This window comes from Streptopelia decaocto (assembly GCF_964273445.1).
Source record: "Streptopelia decaocto genome assembly, chromosome: 16".
Classification (NCBI taxonomy): Eukaryota; Metazoa; Chordata; class Aves; order Columbiformes; family Columbidae; genus Streptopelia; species Streptopelia decaocto.
The window spans coordinates 4,054,945-4,074,065 of NC_138671.1; the positions used below are offsets into that span (position 1 = coordinate 4,054,945).

At 43.9% G+C, this 19,121-nt stretch overlaps 1 protein-coding gene across 4 annotated transcripts in view; it reads right to left on the reverse strand.

Moving 5' to 3' along the window:
* The window catches only part of RAB11FIP4 (RAB11 family interacting protein 4), a 93,904-nt gene extending 80,002 nt beyond the window's left edge, over positions 1–13,902 (reverse strand). For 3 of the 4 annotated variants that reach the window (XR_014185554.1, XR_014185555.1, XM_082067332.1), the window contains exon 1: positions 13,692–13,902. Coding sequence is in view for 2 of the 4 variants with exons in the window: in XM_082067332.1 (XP_081923458.1) it covers positions 13,692–13,835 (144 nt within the window). In the remaining 2 variants the exon portion in view is untranslated. The remainder of the gene's footprint in view (positions 1–13,691) is intronic. The other variant, XM_082067333.1, reaches the window with a different exon arrangement.
* Positions 13,903–19,121: the final 5,219 nt, after the last annotated feature.

Genomic DNA, 19,121 nt, shown 5'->3' on the forward strand with positions numbered 1-19,121 from the left:
CAGCAATGCTAGAGAAATGGAGAACAGAGTTAGACCCTTCAAGTGTCCTTCAATCTAAGGGAATAAAAATCTTAAACAGAATTTAGTCATCTAATAACATGCAAAGAGAAATTCTAAATTTTTCCAGGTGGTTTTCCACAAGGTCACTAAAGCCTCTGTTTTCTTTGGTTCATGTTCAGTATTTTCAAGAGTGTCAGAAGGCAGACAATTTCTCCCTGTTGTCATTTCTTTTATGCCAATAAGAAACAGAATATGCAGCTTTGGGGATTTTCAGCAGTAAAGACCAAAGACAGTCAGTCTGAGATGAAACATCTTTTATTTTGTTTGAAAAGATCAGTGAAATCTTACCACAAGAACAAAGACACTGAAAAGATTTAAACAAGTGCTCAGTTTGCACTGAGTGCAGTTCAGGCAAAATTGTGAATCTTGCATACAGTCAGAACTGTACCTTCCTTCCCTGCCACAGGCACAGCTGCTCTTTCTGTACAGATGCAGACTTGAGCTAGGAGTAAGTTTTTGTTCTTTCTGAGCAAGAAACTAAAGAACAAGAAGACCTGGGTTTAAGCAGTTGGTAGAGCTTACAAATCACAGTAGTCATCGGTAAGAAAAAGTGAACACCGCAGAAAGATATCTACAATAAACACAGTGGTCACGCGTGTGTTCAGCCACTGCTGATCAGTCTTTTGCATTTACTACTGTGGAGAAATCTGCTGATTCCCCTCAAGACAATATTTCCACCCTTCTCTCTTCTGCGTTCACTGCAACTCATCCATTAGCATTTCTGCTGAGTGCCCTTCAGCTGATTTGAAAGTGTCAGGACTGATTGTTTGCAGAGTCTGTCCTCTAATTTTAAAATCCAAGTCAATTTTAAACATATTGAACAGACACCAGGAAAGGTACCTTATTCTCTTCCATTGTAACCCAATGATTCTGAGGCTTACTAATTTTCTCTGCACCTATTTTTAGCTCTGTTCTAATCACCATGGCCCTTGGTAAAGGATGCTCTTCTAAAGACATGGCTGATCCTCTTCCCTTGCTCTTCAAGGTACTTGTAGCAAATAAGTCAGGCTCTGATCTGGCTGTCCTCTCTTAATCCCACAGAAGACAGAAACTTGATGAAGAGTTCCTACACTGGCAAGGAAACAGTTAAGGGCAGAAAGGTGTATGACAACAGTCATGGGAAAGACTGCTGTCCCTGCAAGGAAGACAGAACATAAATCCTGCCAAGGGCCTCAAAGTGGGCTATAGGTAGTAAAACAAAAAAAAATGATGTAGGGATAGAAAATAGACAGGAAAGGAAACAAAACATGAAGGAAAAGATCAGCAACATATTTAACATGTGCTTTTCACTAAGTGTGTGAACAGTTGCCCAACACCAGTGAGATTGCTCAGTGCCTTAGGTCTCTGCCCTCAAAGTCTGCAAGACTTTACTACAAAATCAGTGCGCGCAATCTGTACACTTGGGTGAGCCAGCAGAGAATTTCCTGCAGATGTTTTCCTTTTTCTCAGTTATTTGGATTAACCTGATTGCTCTTCACTGCAAAGAGCAGAGCTCTCGGGAAACCAGGAAGGATATATGAAACTCATCTTAGGTGTGATGTATTCAAGCACCTTTTCTGCACCTGGGTTATTTTAAAAGGTCAGATATAATTGCAAACTCTAGACAGAGGGTACCTGTATGAAAAATCTCCTCTTACATATTTTATTTTGTGGCACGTATATGTGAGCTTTTTCATCGCTGTCTGTGATTAAGGTGGATCTCGGAAATCCTTAATAAAGCTATAGAGCAGTTTATTTTTCCAAATATAAAGATTATCCTTTCACTTGAATGTATTTAACTTAAATATTTGAATGTTTTATGCCAAACAAGAGGAGTCAATGGTTGAGTCACAGTGGCTAGCACTGGGCTGTTGGCAGCTAGAGCCCACAGTTTAATCAGAAATCGCTGCCAAGGAACAGACAGTGTTTGTTTCCAGACCAAATAGGTTGTCAGAATATTTTGTGTTATCATTTAGTCTGACAGCATCATCTCAAAGTGTTGACTCAGACCTGCCTTGAAGATACACTTTGGAACATCTTGATCAGTGAGCTAATTTATCTCCCAGCCCTGCTTTGCTATTCAGCATCTCACCTTGCAGGGACGCTGAGCGGTCCAGGCCCATCCAGCACAGCACAGAGCATGTGTTTCAAAGGAAGAAAGACGCTCGCAGGGTGTTCCTCCCTATTCCCAGCTGCCCGACAGGACAGTTTTCTGAAACAGGCCACAAATAGTCGCACTGAAGTCTGAGTTCCCCAAGCATACAGCCAAAAATGCACTTAAGTGCCAGTTCAAAATTGTGCAGGTTTAAATCCTCTGTCTGTCGTCACGAGCTGCTGGTTATCCATTTGCTGTTTCCTCGCCTTATTACCTTAGAGTTCTCTTGCAAAGAAGTAGCCCTTGGTTCATCAGGAATATTATACTATAGCTTGGAAAGACAGACTTAATATTATCTTAGCATTCCTGACAGGTATCTAGTTGAGCCTTAAATATCTTAAAAACTTTACTCTCAGCAGCTTCTTCCACAGCCTAGCTATCCCTACAGATCATAAAACAGAATCAAGGAATAAATTAACCTCCTTTCTGGAAAAAAACCTGTAGCAGTGAATAGAAACGACAGATTTTCACTCTGCTTGTAGAATTTAATAATGAAATGTATTTTTGCCTTGGAACTCTGTAACGTGGTTAAAACCTTAGAAACATGTCAGTTTTTTTATCTTTAGTGCTTTCAGATTAATTTCCAGAGATTCCTATTAAAATGGATGCCCCCAGTCATACGGGACTTCTTGAAAGGAAAAAAATAAGGCCTAAGGTCAACAAATCACTGCATGTTACACCTAAACCAGACACATTCCAGCTCAGCCTTGTCACCTCTTTGACTTTACCATCAGCTACAATTTAGTCTTGGCACACGCAGGGCAGTGAAATGCTGTACCAAGGAGAACTCTGCTGAGGTGCCATATAGACCCTTTTTGATTAAAGATTTTCACAGTGCTGCCAAATCCTTTTTTCTTAAGCAGCTACCTTGAACTCAGGTTTTCGAACTAATTCCACCGAGGGCTTTGGCAAGAAATCTCTACTGCAAGCAAAAATATCAAACTTTTCACAGCTGTGTTGTAGGCTATTCTTAATTTGGGTAACTTCGCACCAGCATCTTTATTTCCCTTCCCCACTACTCTTGTAGTTACTTCAAAAAGTAACAAATGAGAAATTATTACAGGATGCTGAGTCACTCAACAGAGCCCAGGAAAGCCTGATGCATTTCTCAACTGCTTCCCACATGAGCTCCACTCTGCAAATCAATGTCATGACTGTCACTGATAGAGGTTTTTACCATGTCAAAGCTTGTATCTGATCATAAGAACCCAGGGGAGCTGTCATCTTTGGCATGTGCTTAGTTGATAACTGTTTCACTAAATATTTCTTGTTACTGCACAGATTTCAGGATTTGGTTGATCAAAGATCATCTCTTTTGCGAGAAAGCAGTGGACAGTTTCCCCAGAAACAACACGGCCTTATAGTTTATTATTTGCCCTGGGGTTGTGCCAAGAGGTTCTACAGAACAGTCCATCCCAGACTGTACAAACGCAGAACACAGTTCCTCTCACCCTGAAGAGCTCATAACCCAACTCATATACAACACAACTATACCCAAGAGGAGAAAAAATCCTGAGTTTATTGAGTAGGGTGTGCTGAACAAGACATTTAAGAGAACCGAGTTTCAGGATTGCTAAGCATTTTACCCTAAAAGAAAAACGGGTTGTGGTGCTGCCTTCTCTGCCTACAGGGCTGAGGTGAGTAATTGCTCCTGAATTCTTCTGCAAGCCACTGAGATTTCAAATCCCCTCCTCTGACACCTGTGCAGCTCCATTTGATGTCTACCGATAGTGCCAAGAGGACAACATTTTCTCAGCATTAACACAGCACGATAAAACGTGTTTTCTAGAGCCACCAGTTAGCGTATCACACTGTTGCATTCCTATTAGTGACAGCAAAGAGGGAAAAAGAGAAGAGGGATCAGAGCAGCACTGCTATCTCCAACCCCCCGACACTCTTTTGTAACAGCGCTTGCTGAGTGAGAGCCAGGGCTGTAGGAATCCAAGCCTTCGGTTTAAATTTTCTACCATGTGGCAGACCCTGAATACTCATTACCTATTAAAAGCCCTGAAAGTGTAAACTCACCCCACAATCAAGCAAGCTGATTTATTCACACAGCTGAGTCACACTCATTTACAGCCTGTGACCTAAATCTATTAATCTGGCATAAAAGAAAAAAAAAAGTATTTTTTATTTTGGTAATATTGGTTGAACAAGTGTGAATATTTTAAATTTACGTACAGCATTTCGCTCAAGTAGTGGCTGACACACAGCTCAGCACCGTACTAATGCTGCTCGCAAGAAGTGCTGCAGTTATTGCTTACGTTATCTGGCATGTAGTGACCCAGTTAAAGGAGGCTTCACAAAATCTTCATGGGAATCACATCAACTCTTTAATGAGACTCTCTGAAGTGCCAAGCAGCAAATATCACAGAAACCTCACCTAAAGGGAACAATAACTCCCTCATTAATAACAGAAAGCATAACAGCCAGTTGCGACAGTGGGGAAAATTGCTTTGTTGTGAACGATGTTAGTGGGTCTCGCACCTCCTGACTCTCTTCCTAGGGCCAAGGCAAAATTTTGATAAGTCTCTGCTGTACTTGGGAAATAAAATCACATTTTCGAGAATTACTGGAGCTTTTGGAGTCACTGACTTTCAGCAGAATTAGAGAAGCATCAAATAGAGTTTGGGGGTTTACATTCAAAATGCCATCAAAATTTAATCTTTTGATAGCTTCTCCTTGCCTCCCCATCTGATAGCCTGTGACATTCCCCGAGTTCATTACTGATATCATAAATAGCCTCACAAGGAAGGAGAGATTTTTGAAAGGTTAGTTAAAGTTCAGTCCTATGCTGAAATTGCCATCATGATATAATTACAGTGTGCACTGAGCACACACTTTGGGTCTTAAAATCAATTTCTATTCCAGGCTGGCACACTTTCATCCTAGAAATCAGTTCTTGCATGTGGGTATTAAGATATACACACATAAAAATGGTGTAAACACCACTATCCTCTTTCACAGCCTCACGTGTTTCTCCTGTGTTTCCTTTGTGTTCATTTGCTGCTGTCCATCTGTTTGCAAGCTATACATTTGAAAAGAACATCCTTCTGCTCCCTTCCCTTTGGGATCCTTCTACCCAATTCATTCAGAGAAACAACAGACTGGTACTGATGATGGCACACAACCAGCATTATTGACAGCAGGTTCACCAAAATGAAGAAGGTATAATGACTAACAGGCTGATTGTAAAATGGGCAGGTTTCTGTCAGTAGCAAGAGTGGGAACTGTCTCTGGTGAAACCAAGAACAGTGAATGCAAGTGTCCCTGCAGCCATCCTGTGCCACACAGGGGCCTGGAAGATGAACTTGATTTTCATATCTCATCACAGAACAAAATAAAAAAGAGAGGGGGGTAGAAATCAGACCCAATGTTTCACAACTATTGTCCATGGCAACCCCTCCTCCTGCAAAAAGTGTATTTGAAATGTGTCTCTTCACACTTCTTCCCCAAAATAGAGACACTAGCAATTTCTTGCTATGAATGCCGAGTCTACACTCCTACTGTCTTCATCCTGTACTGTAAATCCAGGGCTACAGAATAGTGCAACGTCTACAAAATGCAAGCAGTGGCAAGCACTGAATTAGGAGAAGTGCCACTGAACAGAACATATTGCTAAAGAGCTGCTGCAGCAGCCAACTGCGATAAATCCACAGGTAATTTATAGCCACATTATTCCACCAACTCAATCAAGCAAGCTTTTCACCTGAAATGTTGTGTAAATCATTTGTGTTTATAACCACTTAGACCAACTCTTCCCAAGCTCCCTTTCCTTCCAAACAGGTGCTAATTTGCTGTAACACAGAGAGCACTGACTGACCACCAGCATTTGAACAGGAGCCATCCACCAAAAGCACAAGCAATGGCACAAGAGACCTCTGCAACAAAGTTCTCCTAATGAGAGTCCTACAGCTTTCTGCTGTTCCCAACAGCTCAAACCCCCAAGGGCGGCCTTGATACCATTACTGGAGGATTCTGTACTGCTTTATGGAGACAGAATATCCTATTGCACAGGGACAAAAAGGTAAGTGCCAACAATTACAAATGGTCTCTGTGTTGACATATCTGCAGCATTTCACTTTCTGACCTGTTATTAGCTACTGTATCCTAATACATATATAATACGGTTTAATTGGTAAAATATATTCAACTGATTGTATAGTCACAGTGAAATCACCAAGATTTTGGGACACTTTCTCAAATCTATTAGTACTGTGAAAACATATGGACAAAGCTATTTGTATCTACCCATTTGTTTGTTGTTTGTTTTTTTTTTTTTTTACTTATAACAGAAGTGTCATTGGAAAATAATATTCCATTTTCTAATAGCCATCTGGATGCCACCAGGGAGGGTCATTTAATCAGGCAGTGATGGGACAACACCAGAATGTCCTGTTTCAAACCTTCACAATAAACCAGGCACTGAGGACATCCAGAATGACACACACATAAGGAAAAACGTGAAGTATCTTCATCAGCAAATTTGCAGCAGGTGTACCAGGAATATGCCCTCTTTTGGAACACCGCAAAGCACTGCCACAGGCTGAAGATCACCTATAGAAAAGGAAGCTTCCCATCCAAGGGCTGCTTGCAGAGCACTGCACTGTGACTCTGCTTCCCTGCTGGATGCCGGTGACAGAGCGGCTGTTGGGACGGCTCTGTGCTCCAAAGAGCAGCCCTGAACCAAGAGGGAAAAGTTTGACAATGCGGGTGTATGTGTGATATTACAGAACACTTGAGAAGACACCCATTTGAGCATTGAAATGTAGGTAATTTTTAAACTGACACCACTCTAAAGGAAGAAACCAGAATGGTTGACACCCCTCATTCCACCACAGCCTCTCCACTCCAGAACAGACAATTCCGGTACCTTTCCTTCTAATTTCAGGAAACCTAATAAAGGTTCTACCATTTCTAAGCTTTTCACTTGACCATCTAAAACCCTAACACTACACCCAAACTAAACTATTACAGTAGCTTTAAAATCTGAAGAGCACATTGGGATTTTCCCAGGTCTGTCCATTTGCCCTGTCTGCCGTGCAGTATTTTGACCCCACAGTTCGGTCCTGACGCCCACCCTGGGGCTGACGTACTGCAGACCTGAATTGTACACATGGTTTAGGAAGGAGCAGTACTATTTTTGGTTTAACCGCACACAAAATGTGGAAAACAGCACTCATAGTTATATAGAAGCATTTGCGTTCTCTCCAAGTGAGGCCCTTCAATTATGTTGTGAGTAAAAAGGAACTGAGATGTATTATACAGTGCTTTGTTTACACTCACACTGCTGTTGTAAAACCATATGTTATAGTAGTAGTGATTGTGTCTGACGCTCTCTTTTATCATTCATGTGCCTAATCACACCCTGCACTGACTTAACTACGTTCAGCAGCCTATGCAAGTATCTAGGTCTGAAATCACGTGTCTCCCGAAATACGGCATGTTCTAAGAACCGTTAGAACTTCAGCTCTTGAGCAGACAGTCTGGTTCAAAAATCAGATCAGAGATTTTAAAATGTTTGTGAATATTAGCATTAAAAACGGAAAAAAATATTAGGAAATTATATTGTCAACTACACAGAGAATAAAAACAATCACATCCACTTACCTAAACATTATAAGTCAATTAATTTTTTTCTGCTTTGTTGCTATAAAAGCACTGCTGCTGAACATGAGTCAATTGTGCTAAATTGTAGGTAACAAAGCGATTTAGAAACCAAGAAAAATTCTGTGTTGGGGATCACCCCCACAAATACTATGTGGCAGTGGCTTGTTCTCTCTCCAAGACTTACCCTCCCTTGTAGCAATTTTGGATAAGTTACTTTTCGAAGCTTTATCACATTAGAGGAATAAAATCAGTACGTGCTAGAAATCTGAAATCCTCCCTAGGATTTGCAAAAGCAAATTTCTGGAGAACACTCAGACATGTCACAGATGAAGAATACCAGTTGTACAACTTAACAGCATCAAATCAGGCATGGGGAAGGGGAGAAAAATTTACATAGAAAGTATCTGGTCTTGGTAGGCAGCTGAATGCTTTAATTTCACCGGTTACATATGCAACCTTCCGTACTGCACACAAAAGATGCTGTTCTGACTTCTATGCTTGATCCACATGCTTTTTCTTTACTTTTGCATTTAATTATAAGAAAACCCAATATCACTGTATGTGTACTAAATGAAATCACTGAGGTAGTTATAAAACGTTGTCATTTAAATATCAAGAATTGCTGTCAAAATTGTTTGCTTTTCCTTTAGGCATTAAGAACTTAATGTATCAGATCACTGACTCGTATTACAAAACACAGCAACAACCAATTCTTAACTATACATATAACCCCCTCAGAGCTCTTACCTTTGAAATGCAAACATATTACATAACAAATTAAACTCATGAGTGCACAGCAAACCTACAGCTTCTCTCTTCATAACAGTGCTTCAGAAAATGTTTGATTAACAGTAAGTACTAAGCTTGCTTTATACCAGCTGTTTAGAAATATTAATATACGCTTAGTTTCAGGATATACCAAAAGGCAAACAAATTCACTGCTAGTTTGTATTGAATTAGGAAGGCTACAGTCACTGTACCTTGACTAATCCATAATCTCAGTACCTTACTGTGCCATTTCAGAACTGTGTTTTTTCCAAGTCACTGTAAATGATATGAAATATCTGGGTCATTAGCAAATATAGTTTTAAGGAGTCTAAATGTGTGGCAGCCTGTTACCAGGAGAACATTATCACATGGGAGTGCTCTTTGCATCCTCGTTACATCTAGGCAAATATTTTATTTTTCCTTTTAGCAATTATTTCGAGGAAAAGCAGAGAAGAAAGAAGTCATAACTCTCTTCTGCCTCTGTTATGAGAATGGCATTATCACTAGGTAACACCCTAATACTTTTCTTTCGATGTCTCAGTGCCAAAGTCTCTTGCTCTCATGGCAGCCGGTAACTCCAGAGCACACAGCACATTATCAAGAAGGTATGAACCAGCTGCTGTCATCATGCACTTTGAAGTAAATCTGCAGTGATTCCATCGACTTCTGGGTGCAACTCTGAACTGGAACACTACAGCTAGAAGCCTGAAATTTGCCCAGACCATTCAGAAAGACCCTATGGCAAGCGGTGAAATTACGCTCCTGGTCTTTACAGGACTAGCTAGTTCTGGAGTGGTTACAGGAGAAGGGCTGTGTTTCCTGTGTTTAGAGCACGACTGCATCAGGTGTCCCTGGGAGACACCCAAGAGTGAGTCAAAATGGACCATCAGGACTGTCATTGAGCTCAGCCAGCAGCCACCACCCGCAGCGCTTGAGGCTGATGCCTTTAATTTCAGTCCAGAAAGAGGATGCATGGAAGCAAATAAAATTAGCAACAAACATCTCCCCATTTCAGTCGTTTATTTTGGCCAGAAAGTTTCATTTGTTCACATGAAATATAAGAACTTGTTTTCAGCTACTTCTGTTCTACAGCACTAGCAGATCATTGACTGCAAGTGAATTACTGTCCATTTACAAGAATAATTTATACTTGCCTATAGATTTTATTAGCTGCTCAAGTTGCCTCTTAGGTATGACACTGCGTCAAATTGATAAGCATCTCTTGGTCTCTCCATGACAAAGATTATTGTCTAAAAGCACCTGTATGGTTTGCACACCTCCAAAAGCTCATTACGTATCTCAAAAAGAAGTCATCAATGTGTTCAGCATGTTTCACTCATTGCTGAAAACTGAATGTAGAGCTTAAATAGAATCTGGCATAATGAAACGTCAACTGGCACTACCCTGAAATACACATTCACACAATCCACTGCCAGAACCGGGGCTGGCTGAACACGTCACACACAACGCTCCCAGACACTCAGCTGCTAGTGCAACTATAACATCTTCCTCGTGAAAGGGAACCAGATGGTGAGTGACTCTTGGCATTTTTCAATATTATGTGAAGTGTTTCATCAGCTATGGAGCACATGCCACCCTGCCAAGTTGCTCTGGAAACAGCCCTTTGTGTCTTCCTTCAGATTTCTTCACAAACGGCAAACAGTCCACTCAATGGGAAAGAAGGGCCCAAGCCTGTTATTTTTAATCACTGAACCAAAAGTCTCATCTAGGAGTTTCTGTTGTCACTGGAGATAAAAAGCACCTCTGAAGAATTTATTTCATCTTTGGGTGCTGTTACACCCTCTAAGTGTTCAATTGCTCATCAGTGACCATGGAGGAAGATTAATTTAGACAACTCAGTTAAATGCCTACAGTCAGATGGGATGAACAGAGGTCAAAATGCCAAACTACTTAAAAGCACAAGTTCCACAACTATTTGCACAGAAAAGCAGTACTTGACAGCTAGCCCGGTATGCTGTTAACTCTGGCACCATAGCAAGAATTTAGAGGCATGATTCTGCGCCTGGCTCTGACAAATTAACATGGCCAAGTCGTTTCTTCCTCTAGTTGAACCACGTGCCTCGTATGGCAAAGCAAGAGGTCGCAAGCAAAGTTGCTAGAAGTGCTTCTGCAGCCAGAACACACCGTACCTCAACCACTGTTCTGCTGCAGTGGGCTCCCAATAACTGCACCGAAAGAAGAGGATTTCAGAATGTGTGGGAAAGGCAGAATGAATGAGGTACAGCACTGATGGTGCGGTCTTAAAGAAGAAAAGCAAAGCATCAAGCTATTAGAAGCAGAGGCCTCAAGAGGCCACTAAAAGAGTAAAAAAGTTAATCAGAAATGCTACAGTTTATTGTTTCAACTGCGCAGGTAAGGACTGCTTTGCTTGAACAGAAAGCTGCTGCCTTGCTGCAACATTTTGCCTTGGGGCAGTTTCCAGGGAGTTGTTACCTTTCAGGACTGATAAATTTCAGCATGTTGACTACCGGTGTGCACACACACACAAAGAAAGGAAATGGAAAAAAAAAAATCATAAAAAACAGAAAAGGGTAAGTGCCCTACACAGTCCAAGGCACAAGGCCTACTGAAGTTAGTATTAAGAACCTGTAGACTCCACACTTTGAATGGTGGTGGCCCCGAGGAGGCAGAGAAGAGGTGGAAAGCTGTGTGCGCCAGGCTGGCACAACTGAAGGGACAGATGCTCTGTCATCTCATAAACATTACCCAGAGCTGCTGTTGGTAAGAGTCAGAACTCTTCAGGCCACAATGCTACATAATAGGATCCTTCCTGTGGCCAGATGAATTATGTAACCAGAAGAAGCAAATAACTTACACATGGGGGCAAATGAGTCTTTCACTGATGCCAATGGAGAAGCTTCTTTTGAATGTGAAGTGGAGGTGGATCAGGCCCAAGAAGTGTAGCATGTTCAAATATATAGTTAATTTTCAATGACAGTAAATAGATTATAACGTGTAAAAATGAACTGCTCTATAGCAGTGTCTCCTCAGTTTAATTTCATGAGATGCATTCCCACACAGAGCTCATTAGGTTCCTGCAGATGCAAGGCTGATAGCACTGTGCTATATGGGAGAACAGATTCTCACTGTCTGCAAACATCAGCTGTGATTCATCACACATAACACTCATTTCTAACAAGACTTAAAACCAGACTAGCTCACCTACAGTGGTTGTTTCACAGTAACCCTGCACTTGGAAAATTGATTCTGTATTTCCCTAGCAAGCCTCTTTAGGTGATTTACAAATCCCATTGACTCAGCTGACACATGGTCCTTTGAAGTCAAGGAACTCTAGCCAATGAGCACCATAGACACAGGGAAGCAAAACAGAACAATTTATAAGTTTGATAGATACATAGATAAGACTTCTCCGTCCCAGTTTTGCAAATATCTTGTTTGAACACTGACAATTACAAGTGAATTAAAAGCAATGCATGCATTTCTCAGCACCAGTAATCTCTCCTGTACCTGCCCACTAGACCAGACCATCCTGACACCTCAGTACCACCACTGACAGCTGATACTTTTCTACTGCAGTCATTGTCAAGATCTGCAGTTTTCCTTTCTGTTCCATTTAAATATTTTCCAACTAATACACTCCAACCTAAGCTTATGAGATGACCACTTGGATCCTCCTTTGCATCTTAGAGAACCTGCTCCCCTCTCCCAACCTTAGAGATTTCTAAGACCAAAAAGGACTGTTATGATCATCAGTGCCATCCTGCTGGAAAACGGCCAATGGAATCTGACTGGTCTTCCTCAGTGCTGCAAGAGAAAGCCACTGATCTGCCTCCAAATAAACGCTGTAGTGCAAAAAGCCATTCTGATGCAGTGTTTCTGGCAGTGAGGATTTAAAAATACTTCTACTAGTTTACATAAAATTATACAACTTACCAAGAGACAAATAAAACCAGAAATCAATAAAGCTCTCTACTATTACTCATTTTTTCTCCTTATTCTGCTGGTTAAAATAAGAAACTCCAGCTTCTCATTAAGAAAATGTTTAACAGACCTGTGACTATCTGCAAGCAATAAGCCTTCTGTCTCCTGGTCTTCTGATTTCATTCACAAGCTGTGTTTCATTACCAGCAGTAAGCCAAAAATAAGTAATTTGCTCCAACGATTACTGTGAATTCACTCTGGTTTTGCTGCCTCTTTGGCATCCCTTTATACACTACCGTTTTATTGGCTTCTCACATTAATTTGTTGTATTGTACTTTAAAAGGCTGGCTAATACTGGTTTTACAAGTCTATCCTAGTCCCAGTCTTATGAGTTCTCCTAGGGAAAAGAAGCGTTTCTTGCTGGTTAACGTTGTTGGAGCTGCAGCTCTTGACTGAATCACTTATGGGAACTGCTTGAAACCAAACACATGTCATTACCCTCATAGACACTGGCCTGACCCCACTCTCATTTACTCTAATGCCATAGATGTGCGCTGGTCCCAGCAACACGAGGGTTCCACTGGGACCCGCGGTGTGACTCCAGATTTACGCTGTGTCACTGGGGGGCTGGATGGGGTCCAGGTGATCACCTGGGGGTTTTCGGGTGCCCCTGTGCTGGTGCTTCCCTGCCCGTTCAGACCTTTGCACCTCACTTGCCCGGGGCCTGGCACCCCACTGAGGACAGAACTCAGTCAGGATGGACAAAACCCTTGTTGTCACCAGAATAAATAGAGCTCCCCAAAAGACCCTCCGAGCTCTCTGGGCACCGGGCGGCCCGTCCTCTGCCCCAGGGAGCCCGGGAGTCTGGGCCGGCCCCAGGGGAGGCTCCGGGACCCCCTGAGAAAAAGAGAGATCCGGGCTGCCGTTAGGGAGACTCTGCGGGAAAGGGCGACCGGGTGGCCCTGAGGGCAGGGGGCTCCGGGCCGCCATGGGGAGGGTTCTGCGACGCCCTGGGGGACGGGGGGAGTCCCGACCAACCTGAGGGCGGAGTCGGGGGCTCCCTGGAGGTCGGGGGGAATCCGGGCAGCGCTGAGGGAAGGCGGGTGGTCCCGGCGGGGTCTGGCCAGGCAGAGCCGTGGCCCGTTCCCTGCAGAGCGGGAGCAGCAGGTGAAGTTGCGCGGCTGCCGAGGCAGCGGGCCGGGCCCGCCTCACTCACCTCATCCCCTTGGCCGAACTGCAGCCCCAGGGCGACGAAGTGCTCCACCCGGATGAAGCCGTCCGCATCCTCATCGCAAACGTCGAAAACCTCCTTGAGCTTCCGCAGGAACCGCAGGAGGCTCGTGGGTTCCATCGCGGGCATCAGCGGGAGGCCGGCGGCGCGGCCGCAGCAGCCATGATCGCCCGCGCCTTCAGCGGGTGCGTGACATCAGCTCGGGGAGCGGAGCGGGAGGGACAGCGAGGAGGAGGAGGGAGGGATGGAGGGAGGGATGGAAGAGAGCGGAGGGAGGACGCGAGCCCCGGGCGGAGGGAGGGAGCGAGGGAAGGGAGAACAATAGGGCAGAGCTGGAGGATGGGGAGGGAGGGGGTGGTGGGAACCCGCGCTCGGCGGGGCCGCCGCCAGGGGGCGCTGCGGCGGGCGGGAAGGGCGCGAGGGGCTGGCGGGCGGGCGGGAGGTGCGAGGGCGGCGGGGAGTCCGGGGACAGCGGCGCTGGGGAGCGGCCCTGGGAAGGAGGGAGGGGGGCAGGGGGAAGAGGAGAGCATGCTCCCCTCCAGCAGCTGGGGAACAGCAGGCCCGGCAGCCCCTGGGTTACTGTCACAGATGCAGTTACAGTCCCTTCACTGTTCCACACCTCAGTCCTCCTCCTCCCCGCCACCCCAAATGAAACACCAGTCACACTACAATTTCTTCTGAGAAAAAGCCATTGAGGTCCAGGCCAGGGGGAGAAAAGCTAAGTGTAGAGTTAAGGGACAATTAAGGTAAAGGAGGACGAGCAGCGCTTCCCGTGCTCCGTCGCGCTCCTGTGACAGGGCAGAGCTGTGCAGAGGCTCCTCGTGGCTGGGCTGGGTTTAGGACAGACACTGGACACCCACGCTCTAATGAGACACAGCTGGTAACGAAGGGATGTCCCTGCCTTTGCAGGATTGCTCATTAAAGCACAGCTGTCTCCATGGCTGGGTGTTAATGTGATCTCTGCTCTGTCCCTTTCCTTTCTCAGAGTTTCTTGGACTGCTCGTTAAGCCCACAGCTGTGAGCTGCCAGAGGGAAGCCCAGGAGGGGTTCTGGTTCCTGCACTGTGCCTCTCACCAGGGATCGCGGGGCAGCGTCCTGGGGAGGAAGGAGCACTGGCCGAGTCAGACTCAGGTACGTGCTGCATCCCCCAGCGCTTCTTCCCCAGCGAGGCTGCTGAGCACAGGTCACCATCCATCACCGAGTGACGTTCTGTAGGTGATGGATAGAGCTGTCTACCTAAAATGACCACGAAAGTGAGCAGGTTTTGAATTGAGACAGTATCCATTCATTTGCTCCTTGCAGTAAGAGAGGCCCATAGCAATCCTGAAAAGCCCATGATTAGAGCTGGCCAGTCAAATTAATCTCTTTTCTAGAACCAATAGGAGTGTTCTCCTCAGGAAGTTTTGTTTCTTCCAGCACAAGTCTCTCATTCCTTTTATGTGCAAATTCAGAGTTTGGGAAGATGCTGATCTGACATCCCTGCAGGCTGGAAGTCAGCTGTCAGTCACCACCACAGGGTCAGCACACGCTGCATTAGCGACACAGCTCCCCACAAATCCACCCCCCGACACAGATGAGGAGCCGGTTCCAGAGCCCCTGCCACCTTGACCTTTGGTTGGTTTTACAACAAATACAGAAGGGTTCTCCTGTTCCCTTTCTGATATACAAAAAGGTCTTTCCAAACTGGGGGAAAAAAAAAAAATCAAAGTGCAGAGATCAGACACGACCCTTGGGAAGCAAAGAATTTAGGAAGAGATGTGAAGAGATCTGAAAGAGAAAAGGGAGGCAAAATATTTGATCAGGAAACTTCTCTGAAGCTGTCTAGTTAGAGCAGGATTCTTAAGATGTGTGGACGTTTAGCTTTTATCTCAGGACCCTTGAACTCATATTCAAGTTACATGGGGATTGAGCTTAGCATACCCCTTAGGGGCATCTATTCAAAGTATTCAAAAATCTGTGAGCTGTTAGCCCTCAGAGCTGTGGAAAGCACACCTATGTGGAATCAGCTGCCGTTAGTCTAAGTGCTCTGAAGTGGAGTTCAAGCTCTTCAAAGCTTGAGAGCACACTTTTATCATTGTCCCACCTTGCTTGCTGAGATGGCCTTGGGGTGCCTCCTTGCGCCATCTGACTCACCTCCCTGTGTGCAGATGGGCAGCTGAAGAGAGGAGAATTGGGATGTGAGGGGCAGTCAGTTAAGGTCCAGGATAAGCTGGGGGCGCCCCAAGGGTGCTGAAGTCAGGATGCTGAGCTGAACACGTGCCATGCACTTGCACTGGTGAGGTACAGTTTGTAAAGCCAAACTGAGGAGGAGGTCAGTTCTTATTGCCAGTGGATGTAGCTGGCATCACTCCTTGCTGATCTCTGCTTCTCTGGTTCGCGGTAGAACAGATCTGCCATTTTTCCTGACTATATCAAAATACTTGTTTAATCAGAGGTGTTTGGCAGCTTCTTCATTTGACTTGTGCGCTGTGTGGAATAAATACTTTGTATGCTGTAAATCTAGTTTTCTGAACCTGAAATATGACTAGTGGTAGTGCTACTGTATTTGCCTGTTAAGAATGAATAGTTCAAGAGGAAACATTTCACTGAATACCACAGGCCATGGCTGTCATTTGCACGATTTGGTTACAATCAGCTGCTTTTCCATCAATGTCACTTCCACTTAACATAGGAAATTGTAATCTGCTGTCAGAAACAGCATCTAAGGACTGCATTCCCCAGGCTGATGACCTTATCTACAATTCTGGTTGTGTTCCAGCATATAGTAGCAACATCTTGAGGCCTGGCCTCTCAGAACATCTTCATAGCACAATTTCTCTTTATAATATACATAATGTAACCCACGTTGAATATTTGGCTTCTAACAGTCTTACTGTATTTTGAATCAAATCCTATTCCTGTTAACTTAATTCGGTGTGGCACAGAAGCAAGATACTTGATTTTTTTACTGCCATTTTGTCTAATCTTTTTTTCAATAATAAAAAGTTAAAGAACAACAACAAAACCTAACAAATTTGGGGGAAATGTCTCAACAAGGAAGGATCTTTCTTTGAAATTTTCTAGTTGCTAAAGGACATCACCTTGTAAAAGTTTTAGTGGATTAATTTCACATAGTATGAATGCTTCTCGATTTCAACAGCACTCTTACCAGATTACACACTAGGTGTGTGCATAACTCTGCTAGATGAGCCTACCTAGACAGCAAACTGCAGTTACCTCAGCAAACACACCGATGCCTTATTTCTTTATTCTTACAACACACATAATACCCTCAGAGACATCGATCAAAAGGTTTTAAGGATAGGCAGGGAATGCACCATTTGAAAAAGCACACGCCTAGGTAGAAATCACAATATTGAATGGTGTGTTCTGGTTAAAGCAGGCTAATTTAGCTGTTATTTGCAATTATAAAAAGGCTTGTTGTAATTGGGGTTGCACTCACAGAGACCAAAATATCTGTTCTCATGAAGTTATTACTAAGATTAAATAATCCTTCACATAAAACCATTTCCACTGCAAATTCTTAGGAATAACCTCATGTTTCCAAGTGCTGAGCGGGTTTTCCAGGGGCAGCGCCGAGCGCCAGCTGTTCCCGTGGCATTTGCAGGTCTCCTGACCCCACCGCGTGGTCACCCACTTCACTGCACCTTTGGCACCAGCCAAGAGAACCCATCGCTGGGCACCTTGCACAGGGCAGCTGGGTGAGGCTACTGGGGCTGGTAAGAAAAAACTTGTGTAATCCAGAGGTGAATGAATAGCATGGAATAAAGCAAGTTTTCTTCCTGTTCCAAGACATCCCACAGTCCTTCGAATGTCCTGGGGCCAAACTGCTCTTTCTGGTGCATTGCAGAAGCCTCCCTGTTGCCTTCTCTTAGAGGGGAAGGACAGAACCCCTCAGCTTTTCTCAGAGGAGCTCTAAGCAGTTGGGTAGATTTACATTTGCCTCAGCTTATAACGTGCAATGGCATCTGGCAATGTCCTGAAAGCACTAATGGTGCTGGAAAGCATCTGACAGCTGCCAGGCCACTAGGTCACTTCTGTGCATCAGGAGGAGACCGTCACTCCTTCACAGGAGACTCTGGGTATGATGACGTGTTTCAGATTCCAAGACAACCATGTAAAAAGGAGACCTAGTGCAACAGCTACACTCAAGTTATTTTCAACTCCTACCCCCAAAAGAGCTGTCAAGAGACACAAAAACATTCCTCTCTGCCTCCAACAAGCAAATATTAACAGACCTAAGCCCCAGACTCTTGGAAGGGAATTATTCCACCCCACAATTTATTAAAAAAAAAATCTAGCAAATCATCTAGCAGCTGTTAAAGTCTGAGGGTGCAGCAGCCAGTGTATTTTCTTTAAGCTAACTCACCCATAACATGATATATGAACCATTCAGTAAGTTGTCCCTTCCTGCTTCAGATAAAGTTTCTAAAATGTTGCCTATTTTGTCCTATTCAAGATGGACTCCACAACATCTGAATAAATATGTTCCAGCTGCAATTTTATTATAGCTGACTACAGGAATGTAATTCCCAGATATTGCTGTATTTAGCAATGAGATCTGGGACAGAATAATAAAATTAGAACACGATATACTACACTGATGCTAAAGCCAAACAGTGATTACTCGTTGTGTCTCAAAACAGATTGTGTAAGCTGAGTCCAAGTTGTCTGACTAATGGGAGATAAAGGACAGAACAAAAACATTTATGCAAGAGAATGGTCAATATATGAAATTTTTAAGGGTGCTTTGCTTTCCTTGGAAATACTTTAGGTGAGGGGTTTGTAAACTGAGATAGGCTGAAAAATCACTGCATTAGGCCACTCACACCAACACACCTCTGCTCCTGCAGATACATCCAACATAGTTTCCTACCACCCCAATCAGCAGCCAGCTAAAAGGAAAAAAAAATCCCCCCAAAGGGTGACCAGAATGACACATTTTTTCCTCCACAAGAGCTAAAGCTACTTCTTAACTACCAAATCTATTATACAGCAAATACCAAAAATAATGTACAGAGAAATCTTGTGAGGGTAAACTGTGCTATACTCCAATTCTCACTATTCCTTCTTCACTGTCCGTGGGTCAGATAAATCACTGGCCCTTTCCCGAATCCCTCCTGGAAAACATGAACTCACCCCAGAGTTCAGCAGTGACATGCAATGGTGCTGCCATCCAGCAGAATGTTTACAGGCTAATAGACATAACATGACAATGAAAAAGTGCTCCAAGGTTTCCATCTTGCCTCAGTACACAGATGTTCTTTTGTTGCAGCTTTGAATCCCAAGATAAGCAGATGTTGCAACACTTGAAAATGTTCATCTTCTGAAAATAATGCACACCTACATCCCACCATTAAGCCTCAAACTTTAAAGACATAAAATCGATGAGTGCTATGTGCCAAATTCCCTTTA